Below are 11,427 nucleotides of genomic sequence, written 5' to 3' on the forward strand. Positions count from 1 at the left end.
TATGCTACCTTCATCAACAGCCTTATGAATGCATTTCCTTGTCCTAAGGTCCCAGTGATAAACATGCCCATCACCACCAGTACTCAGTAGCTGATGCCCACCATCAGCAAAGGCCAAAGATCGGGCACTTCCATTCATCTTAAGAGTCCCAATCAGCTCCTTTGTTCGTGATGAAACTAGAAGGATGTAGCCTTCATTGCCAATGAATGCGATGGTGCTTGAATCCGGAGAAACCTCAAAAACCTCCAGGCTTTTCTCCTCTCTACCTGTCAAGGGACCTATCTTACTAACAGATGCTTTGACTAAATCAAAACTATAAAAGAACTTCCTCCGGCCAGCAATTATAACCTCTGTACCATCAGGCAAAAAGGATGCCTTATGTACGGGGCAGTCTTCCATGAATATGCTCTGAATCTTGGGATTACGCTTTCCATCAACTTGGAAAAATCTCAATCGCCTATCGAATCCAGCAGTCAGCAGCAACTGACCATTTCTGTGAAACTGGACTGAGTTAATTGGACCATTAGAAGGTTCTTCAGCATTAGCATCCACCAGCCTTGAGTACTCCAACAGTCCAGGCAAAAGTTTGGTACCGCCCTTTATGACAAGCTCATCATTGCCCCGAAGAATATCATCACCCTCAGCACCATCAAAGCCACGAGCAATGGTGAGATCACTTTCATCATCAGACTCATCCTCAGAAATGCCACGGCGAGCATACTTCCGATCAACATTTGCCCATTCTGTTCCTGGGTTTAACTTAGCATGCTGAGCACGCAATCGAGCAACATAGTCTGCACCTGAGATCACATGCTCGTCAGCCTCCTTCCTCAGCTTCCTCAACCTATTAACACGGACTATGTCAACCTCTGTCCTTTCTTCCTCCTCGTCAACCCAGACGGGCTTCCGCTCTTCACTGAGGTCTTCTTTGCCCATAGCGCACAAGTCGTTTTCAAACACAACCATCTCATTGCTCGTAGACCTATCCATGAAAAACAAAGGGGCATCCTTGGCCACCTGCTCCTGGCCATCGTCATCTCCGTAAGTGTCCTTGTCGAATTCAATGGGAGTGTAAAGCTTGCCAAACAAGAAGCCCTCAAGCCTCTTCATCTCCTCCTGTTCAGTTTTGCGTGCTTTTTGCTTTGACGAATCATCAGAATTGCTCCTCCTCCTCTTCTTCGATTTTTTCAACTTGAGTTCATCAACTGGCTCTACTTCTTCATCAGCATGTGCAATCGGAGACACATCAGCTATTTCTCTATCAAGTTTCTTGTCCCTTTGTTGTTTAAGAACAGCGTTTTGGGAAATTAAGCTCATTTTAACTGCAAAAACTGCAATATTAATAGAAAATTAAAGCAAACAAAGGCCGTGACCATAACTTAAAAACGGAAACCCAGTGCAAGAAGCTTCAGCACAATTAAAAGTGAAAAAAAAAAGGCCGTTTTCTAATAAACAGATGGCATCGCATTGCAATACGTCAAAAATTTCCGGTTTGCTGTTATGTTTTTCTATTTCTTTTCTTATATTACCTGTCTTCTAGTGACCTCTAATGTTCTAACAGAGGGGGTGCCGCTGGTGACTGCGGCCTGAAGGCGGTGGTGCAACCGATGGCGAGGGTGGCGAAGGCCCAAACTTTCCGAGTGTCACGCACCGTCGAGAAGCCGACGTAGAATCACAGCAAGGAAGAAGCAGAAAAAGAGGCGAGGCTCGGCGGCAAAAGCGTAGGAGGACGCGGGGCTACACGGTAGCGCAACGGGTGGGGACAAATAGAGAACAGCAGGGTGAGAAAGAAGAGTGCATGCGCCGAGGGTGTAGTAGCGTGGCGACAGGCGGGGAGGCCGGGCGGGGCGGCGGACTATGGTACTTAAGGTTTCGGGAGTTTAGGGCAGACAAAACGGTAAGTAAACCGGTCTTCGTTCGAGGGTTTTATGTCATTATGCATTTGCCAAAATTACTCAATTACCCCTATCAACTCCATGACCCTTTCCCCAATGCCAACTTAAGATACGACTTGAGTCCGGACACACGACACACGCCGGTCATAATTTACTTGGTGGAGTGAGACGAAAAGATTGAAGTTCTCTGCAAGGTGTAGCATTTCAAATTCCAATATACAGGTGGCAAGAATCATAATTTACTTATCACTAAGATACTTAATTTACGCTTCTTTTTATATCGAAAACACATAATTAATTAAAAATAATTAGTACACTTAAACTAATAATTTATTTTTTAATGAGAAGATTAATTTACAATACAAGCATTGAATGATGTCCATTAACTAGATCAATATTTTTATTTGCCCAATTAAAAGTAGGAAAAAGAGAATGACATATGTTTAAGCAATAAGTATATAGAACTTTAAGCATAAATTAAATTGGAATCCAGATATTCATTAAAATGATTTATGCAACAACATAATTCTCATTATATCTGGCTTCTAAAATTTCTCCATTTTTTTTCTTGGTTATAGTCCAAACAAAGTTGTCCTGAATTTTGATAAAAGTCCTACAGATGTCTCATTTTTCATATTTTCCCAAGTAATTTTTTATTTATCATATTTCATAAAATTATTTTTCAAAAGGAACGAGAGTAGGCATGTCTAGTATGTCTAAGATTGATTATCACTATGATATGGACTAATCCAATTTTATATATCTAAGATTTATAGTAATAATATTTTTAGATAGATTTATTATATTTTTTATATTTCTATCAAAATATTATTATTATGGAGAAAAATAATATAATTAACACATCAACGCATGCATCATATATGTTAACTCCATCTAAATAACTTGGTTCCAAGTAACCAAATTGTTGGGGTCGCTCAATTGACCAAATGAGGCCACGTGATTGACAAGCTGACTCCAGATACCTCAACTCTATATAGTCGATGCCTTAGCTTAACATGGCCAATATGTCGAAACTATCTGATTAACACCTCGACTCAATGTGGACAATATGAAACAACGATTTGGTCGACACCTCATCTCCACATAGCCAACACAATGAAACCATTTAATCGATACTTCAGTTTCATACGGCTGACACTGTTGAATCTCGTATTTTGATGATGAAACCACTTGATATATATTTATGATTTAATCTGTATTTTTGAGTGATGCAGGATGTTTCGATCAAGATAAGACAATTAAAGCAGAAAAAATTATGCTGTGCCGGAGGAACATGTTAGAAGATTGGACGTCGAGCCAGTAGATCAGTCGACGTATCGACAGAAGGCTTTGGGCCGTGGACTCGGGCATTGGCCAAGAAGAGCGGGTATTATGCCAAGGATATCGGAGTTGCGGAGTCAACAGACCGATTAGGCAATAGACCGCAGGAGAGGACGATGCGCCGAAAAATCGGACGAAACGTCGAGGGACCAATGACATGTCGGACAACTTGGTTAATTACTTAGGATTAATTGTCTTGATCGAAGTTTTGTTTTACATGTGCAGGATTAACTACGATGGAAGTAAGACATGCAGTAGGAGTTACGCCGGAGTCAAGACTATGATCACATTGGGAGTTCAACGGAAGTCCGGACGGTCGTCGGAGGTTCTACGGGAACAAATCCGAGAAGTCCAGGAGCTTGCCAAAGAAGCTTGTCGGAACTCACCAAGTGGATCATCGCAAGTCCAGGAGTTTGTAGGAAGTCCGCCGGAGTATCACCAAAGGTTCGTCAGATGTTCGCCGGAAGCTCGTCGGAAGAAGCGATTGATGCACCGGAGCAAGTTGCAGTAAATGTCTTAAGAAATATCGTAGTTAACATGTAGATTAAGTTAGGAATGGGAGGTGATCCCATTAACTTAATCTGGGGGCAATTGGGCCCTTGATAGACCCAAATTGGGCCGAATGGATCAACTCATTCGGACCATAATTCCTACCAAGCGATGGCACCACTTGGGCTCAGTCTCCAAGTGAGATTGGGCGGTGCAACCGCCCCTGACAAGCGGTGGAACCGCCTGAGCTCGGTCTCCGAGCTCTGCCAAGCGGTGCAACCGCCCTTGTCAACCGATGGCACCGCCTAGAGGCTCAGTCTCCGAGCTCTGCCAAGCAGTGCAACTGCCCCTGACAAGAGGTGGCACTACCCAGAGGCTCAGTCTCCGAGCTTTGCCAGACGGTGCAACCGCCCCAGTCAGGCGGTGCAACCGCTAGACCTCGGAATTCCGGGAGATGATAGTTTTGAGGTTGGAATTCAAATTAGTTTGGGGCCTATAAATACCCTACCCTTTCAGCAATGAAAGGGTAACCCAAATGCACTGAAAGCTTGATCTTGCCCTGTGATTTTAGAGCTCAAAAGTGTTGTAAAGTCTAGAAGTTCTCCCTCTCTTCTTCAAGTTTTGATCTTTCAAGAAAGGAGAGAAAAGTTTGTAAGGGTTGTCTCCTAGGCCCGTCAAAAGGAGTGAAACTGTAAAAGGGTGGTTGGCCTTCGTCTATTGAAGGAAGGCCTCTAGTGGACGTCGGTGACCTCGGTGGAGGAAGCCAAAAGTGGATGTAGGTCAAGATTGACTGAACCACTCTAAATCTCAGTTTGCATTTACTTTGAGCATCTTATCTTTACTGCAAACCTCCTTAGTAGCTTACTGCCTTCTGCTCATTTATGAACGTGTTTCATAGTTAAGTATTTTCTGAATCGACGTTAAGACGGAAATCGATTTTATCATACGAACATCATATTTCAGGTTGCGCTTACATTCTGATTTCTATCTTAACTGCAAACTGCCTTCCTTACTTTACTTCAAATATGTTTTCGTAATCTTTCAAAGTTATTATCTGCATGAAATGACTTTTACGTCGGAATCGGATTTTAACATACGAACATAATTTTAATCGTCCAAAGTTTTCCACTACACTAATTCACCCCCCCTCCCCCCCCCCTCTCTTAGTGCTCTTGATCCTAACAATTAGTATCAGAGCCCGGTATTTCACATTTCGGATTTACACCCGAGAGAAATGACTCTTTATGGCTTTCAAGAGGGCTTATCGGTTGTTCGTGCATCGTTGTTTAACAGATTGGACTACACTTATTGGAAAACTCAAATGAGAGTTTTCTTGATTTCTATGAATTTGGATTTATGGAATATTATTGAAAACGGTTTTCAACTTCCCTCTAAACTAATGAACAAATGGTCGGATTTGGAGAAGAAGTATTTTTCTTTAAATGCAAAGGCTATGAATGCCTTATTTTGCGCTTTGGACAAAAATGAGTTCAATCGGATTTCTATATGTGAAAAGGCTTTTGATATTTGGCGAACACTTGAAATCACGCACGAGAGAACTAGTAGAGTCAAAGACTCGAAAGTTAACATTTTATTGCATGATTTTGAGCTTTTTCAAATGCAACCAAGTGAGACTATATGTGACATGTACACCCGTTTTACGGATGTCGTCAATAATCTAAGAGTTCTTGGTAAATCTTTTTTAAATTTTGATCTCGTAAGCAAGATCTTAAGATCTCTTCCAAAAAGGTGGGATCCTAAAATAACCGCAATACAAGAAACAAAAGATTTAAATATTTTTCCACTTGAAGAACTAATTGATTCATTAATGACCTATGAAATGACACTTTTGGAATATTTTGAACCCAATAAGCACTTGAACCACCTTCCAAAGAATAAGAAGGATTTGGAACTCCGGACAATTGAATACCACTTGAGCGATGACTCAAGTGATGAGGACAATAATGAACTTGAACTTCGAACACTAAATCTTAATAAATTTATTAAATGAAAATCTAAAATAAATAATGAACTTGAACGGAGGAAGAGACTAAAGAAGAGGAAGGCAACCAAGGATGAATCAAAAACTTCCAAAGGTGAAACAACGAATTGGGCTTTGACGAGCTTCGACTACAAGATAAGTAACTCAACTCTCTTGAATTATTTTGAAATTACTTGAAGTCTTTCAGGAGTGCTTAATTTAGATAGTAGGAATAGGAAATAAAAAATTATTTTTCAAAAATTATATCATGTTTTTCCTTTTAGCATCTTTGAAAAATTAAAAATTTGATCATGAATAGTATATTGCTAAGGTTTCATGCATGCTATGTTTTGAAATGTTGAATGATGTATGCAACATTAGAGATGATAATTATATGATATGTGATAATGCTTAGGATTAATCCATGCATGTGTATCTTGATGATTTTACACTATTACATGCCTTAATAACATGTTGGAAATTATGTGTTTTGGATACAAAAATTTTCATGATCATGAGCATGTTTTATCTTTATGATTGAATTTGAAAATCTATAGCAAAACCATGTCCGAATGCATGAAAGTGTTAAATTTTATTTTTGGATTTTCTTGATTCTAACAATTCACTTTTGAGAATCTATTGATCTTGATGGTTTTATGACGAAATTCATTTTTCGATCCTAAACATTGATGCATGTTTTTATTTGACATAAAAGTAAAGAACATACATATATGAAATAAATCACTTGAATTAAAACAACTAAAAAGTGGAAAGGTTTCTTCTTGAAAAATTTATTTTTTTGACTTTATTGATTTTTCAAAAAGGGAAATTAATGAATCTATTTGTATTATCTTTGTGAGTCTCTTGAAAATGATCTTGATTTGATGATTTAAATGAGCTTTATCTTGATTTTTCGAAATTTATAAATTGAGATTTCTTATGCTTAAATCAAGATTTTATATGCATGAATTAATATCTTGTTCTCTTACAAGATTGAATGAATGCTATCTTTTTCATTATCTCCTAAGAATTCTTTATGTTATTTATTTAAGAGGAGATTTGTTAAAATGAATCACGGTGTCTCTTGATTTTTCAAAAATATAACTTGTGTATTCATTTTATAAATTGAGATTGTTTATATGTTCTTTCATGACATATTGTTATGTGAAATTTTTTGAATGTATGAAATACATCTCATCACCTAATAATTCTTCTTGATATTCCTTATGTGATGATATGAATACATGAAATATTCATTAATTTGTTTTGATGTATACAAATAAAAAGTTTCGATCATGCATGGTAGGATGTAATTTGATAAATTTGGTACCATCATGATGTAAAATAAATGATGATTAGGAATCATGCATTAATGATGATTTTATATTTTATGATTTGGTATGATGCATGCAATGATAAAATATTCATGAATTTGAAATGATGCATGCAATACTTATGACAATGATGTACATGATGTATTGCATATGATATGTATCATTAATGCTTTAAATGATGAATGTTTGGTATCATGATCAACATGTTGATAAATGCTTAAAAATTTTAATGTTTGAGTATCATGTATGATATGCCCATTAATGATGATTGATTTATTTTTCGGTATCGTGCATGAAAAATAAGGTTTTTGAAATTATGTATGTTTTAATTTGAATATATAATGATGCACAAATAAGATTGATACTTATCTTTGTCATAATCTGAAAATTGATATGAGGGTCTTCCCTTCTTTTTGACAATGACAAAGGGGAAGCAAGAATTTCTAGCTTAGACATCATGAAAAGAGGCAAACTAGCTAGCTTGCACAATTCAAGATGAAAGCAAAACTTGCACTTCTCAAAAGAGAAGAAATTGCTATCTTGAACATCACCGATAATTACTAGCTTGAAATCTCAAGAAGAAGCAAAACATGCTAACATGCACATCTAGCAAACTTGCATATTTCAAGAAGCAAGAGTTGCTTTCTTGAACATCTCTAAATTGCTAGCTTGCATGTTCTAAAATATTGTAACATTGCTAGCTTGCAAGATGTAGAGCTTGCTATCTTGAACATCTTAAGAAACAAAAATTACAAAAGTGCTATCTTGCCTATCTAAAGAAGCAAAACATGCTAACTTGTGCATCTAGCAAAGTTGACAAAATTTACATATTTCAAGAAGCAAGAGTTGCCTTCTTAAACATCTCTAATTTGCTAGCTTGCATGATGTAGAAGTTGCTATCTCAAAAGAAGCAAAAGTGTTATCTTGTATGTTGTAAAACTTACAAATCTAAAACTTAATAGCTTGAATGTTCTAAGCATGATGTAACACTTGCTAAATTTTTTAGCTTCAAAACTGCATGATGATAAAACCTGATATTATGTTTTTCATGCAATGAGTTGAACTTATATCACAAACACAAGAATAGTTGTACTTCTCTTTTTTATCGATGATAAAGGGGGAGAAGTATGATGATGACATGACATGTTATGCATAAGTATATGATGACATGTTACTTGGATTTTTGAATTCAAGAGTTTCTATCAATATGACATATTGATAGGAGGAGTTTATTTAAACTCCGGGAGTTAAGGTTAACTTCGTCATCAAGTGGTTGTCATCATCAAAAAGGGGGAGATTGTTGAATCTCATATTTTGATGATGAAACCACTTGATATATGTTTATGATTTAATCTACGTTTTAAGTGACGTAGGATGCTTCGATCAGGATGAGACAATTAAAGCAGGAAAAATCACGTTGTACTAGAGGAATATATCAGAAGATTGAATGTCGGGCCGGTGGATCGGTCGACGTATCGATAGAAGGCTTCGGGCCGTGGTCTTGGGCATTGGGCCAAGAAGAGCAAGTAGTGTGCCAAAGATATCGGAGTTGCCGAGTCAACTAGCCGATTGGGCAACAGGCTGTAGGAGAGGACAATGCGCCGAAGAATCGGACGAAGCGTCGAGGGACCAATGACATGCCGGACAACTTGGTTAATTGCTTAGGATTAATTGTGTAATATCCCTCACTTTTAAAAATTATTAATAAAGATTTATTTATAAATCGGAGGACCTATATGTAAATATAGAAATTTCAAGGACTAAACTGTTAAGTTACAAAAGAAAAAAAGAAAATCGAAGAGAAGTAGAGGGAGAAGAGAAAAAGAGGGAAAAGAAGAGAGGAAGAAGAGGGAGAAGAGAAGCAAAGAAGAAGAAGAAGAGAGGGAAGAGGGAGAGGAAAGAGAGATAGCTACAGTAGCTAGGGCTGCAGCACCTCTGTTTCGTGTAGGAGGAAACAGAGGAATTCATGTGTGGGGCGTTGGGGAGGAGAAAGGAAGAAGAGGAGAAGAAGAGAAGAAGAAGAAGAAGAGGGAAAAGAAGAGAGGAGGAAGAAGAGGGAGAAGAGAAGAATAGAAGAAGAAGAAAAAGAGAGGGAAGTGGGAGAGGAGCGAGAGGTGGTAGCAGCTAGCACCTATGTTTCCTACAGGCGGAAACAGAGGAGACGAGGTGTGGGGCGTTGGGGACGAGAAGAAGAAGAAGAGAAAAAGAAAAAAAAGAAGAATGGCTGCGGCATGCATGGGCTGCAGTGAGAAGGTGTGGGGTGTCGGGTAGGAGAAGGGAAGAAGAGGAGAAGAAGAAGGAGAAGAAGGAGAAGAAGGAGAAGAAGAAGAAGAGGAAGAGAAGAAGTAGAAGCAGGTGAAGAGGCGACACCTCTATTTCCTGCAAGAGGAAACAGAGGAGAGGAGGTGCTATTCGTTGGGGAGAAGAAGGGGAGGAAGGAGAAGAAGAGAAGAAGAAGAAAGAAAGGAGAAGGAAGAGAAGGGAAAGAAGTAGCTGTGGCTGCGGCTGTGGCAGCTGCAGCTGTGGCAGGGAAAGAGGAAGAGGAAGGAAGAAGGGAAGGAGAGGAAGAAGAGAAGGGGAAGAAGGGGCTGCGGCTGTGGCGATGGCAGCTGCAGTTGGAAGAGAAGAAGGAGAGGAAGATGAGCAGGGGAGGAAGAAGAGGCTGCAGCCATGGCTGAGGCTGCGACTACAGCAATGCAGCTGGGAAAGAAGAGAAGGAAAGGAAGAAGAAGAGAAAGGAAAAGGGAAGAAGAGAGGAAGAGGAGAAGGGGAGGTAGCTGCGGCAGTGGCAACTACAGTTGGAAGAGAAGGAGAGGAAACAAAGCAGGGGAGGAAGAAGAGGCTGCGGCTTTGGTGGCTGCGGCTGTGGCTGTGACGTTGGCTGCAGTAGCTGCGGTAGCGGTGGTGGCTGCAGTAGCTGCTTTTGGGAAAGAGAAAGAAAGGCAAGGGGAAAAAAAAAAGGGGTTGTGGCCGTGATTGCGGCTACGGTGGTGGTGGCTGCGTTTGCGGCAGTTGAGTTTGGGAAAGAAAAAGTAGAAACGAGAGAAGGGAGGAAGGAAGTAGTGCAGTGGAAGGGGCTGCGATTGTGAGAGCAGCTGCAGTCGTGGCTACGACTGTGGTAGTGGCAACGGCGATGGCTGCGACAGCTATGTTTGAAAAAGAAAACGAAGGAATGAGAGTAAGAGAGAGCAGGTGACTATGCCTCTATGTTCTGCATGAGCTGCAGTTGTGGAGGAAAAAGAGAAGACATATGTAGAAAACGAAACAGGGAGAGGACACGAAGGAAAAATAGAAGGATTTGGGCTGACACCTTTGGATCTTCGGATCAAAATCTTTGAAAGGCAAGTGTTCTGATCCTTCCTATTGCAAGTGTTTCGATCCTTCCTATTGCAAGTGTTTTGATCCTTTCTATTGCAAGTGGTTCGATCCTTTCTATTGCAAGTGTTATCTTTTCTATTGCAAGTGTCCCGATCTTTTCTACTGTAAGTGTTCCGATCCTTTCTATTGCAAGCTTTCTAATCTTTTCTATTGCAAGTGTTCCGATCCTTCCTATTGTAAGCTTTCTAATCTTTCCTATTGCAAGTGTCTTGATCTTTCCTTGCTGCAATTTTATCTCTACATTTGCTTTGAATATGAGGAACTTTAAATTGTTCTAGCCTTGCATTTGATATATCTCCTGTTTATACGTAACGATTCGAATCTGTGCAACTTATGAAATTTTGACCTTTGGTTACTAAATCAATGGTAACTCCTTGTTGGAAACCTTGATTCGTACGAAACTTATTTCATCATAAACTAGATTGAAATATCTTTCCAATGATGTATTTTCTGAGTAAAATTGGAGCACGATTGATAGTTTGAATCATTTACTCAATGTGCCTCTTGAATTCTGCCAGAAATCGAGCTTTGGTCGATTTCACATATTCTGGTTTCATTCTTTTGAAAATTGATTTCATCTAACCTTCTTATTTGAATTGAGCTATATGTGATTGCTTGGAATCCTTGTATACTCTTGCTTTCATTTCTTTTCAAATCTGAATACATTTGTAAAGGATTATGTTTGCATCGTATTGACTCATAAAGGCACATGTACATTTCATTGTTCCGCATGTGCTTCCGATATGTCCCAATTTATTGTTCACAATACACTTTTGTACTCTGGTGTTTGTGAGATTATTTGGACCTTTGCCATAAATGGTAAAGGGTATGTGCTTAGAGCTCGCGATGCTCTAGATTATGTTTGGTGGTCATTCAGAAATGGATGTACCATATTATGTTTGGAATCCCACTTCACCATCTATCTGTTTGATATGAAATTCAGAGCCGACCTAGCACTTGGGCAGGGTGAGAGGGCTCGAGTAGGAAAGGGCTACCCGTGGATGGAGTC

At 39.2% G+C, this 11,427-nt stretch overlaps 1 protein-coding gene across 2 annotated transcripts in view; it reads right to left on the bottom strand.

Annotated features, from left to right (window-relative positions):
- Positions 1–1,883, bottom strand: part of LOC135639486 (U3 small nucleolar RNA-associated protein 18 homolog) — a 2,430-nt gene extending 547 nt beyond the window's left edge. The window contains exons 1-2 of one of the 2 annotated variants that reach the window (XM_065153250.1): positions 1,530–1,883; positions 1–1,322 (exon numbers count right to left, since the gene is read on the bottom strand). The exon at positions 1–1,322 is cut by the window's left edge and continues 547 nt beyond it. In XM_065153250.1, coding sequence (XP_065009322.1) covers positions 1–1,317 — 1,317 coding nt within the window. In that variant the 5' untranslated portion in view covers positions 1,318–1,322; positions 1,530–1,883. Of the gene's footprint in view, positions 1,332–1,529 lie in introns of both variants that reach the window. The other variant, XM_065153249.1, reaches the window with a different exon arrangement.
- Between the last annotated feature and the right edge of the window lie 9,544 nt (positions 1,884–11,427).

Source organism: Musa acuminata, chromosome BXJ3-6 (assembly GCF_036884655.1).
Source record: "Musa acuminata AAA Group cultivar baxijiao chromosome BXJ3-6, Cavendish_Baxijiao_AAA, whole genome shotgun sequence".
Lineage (NCBI taxonomy): Eukaryota > Viridiplantae > Streptophyta > Magnoliopsida > Zingiberales > Musaceae > Musa > Musa acuminata.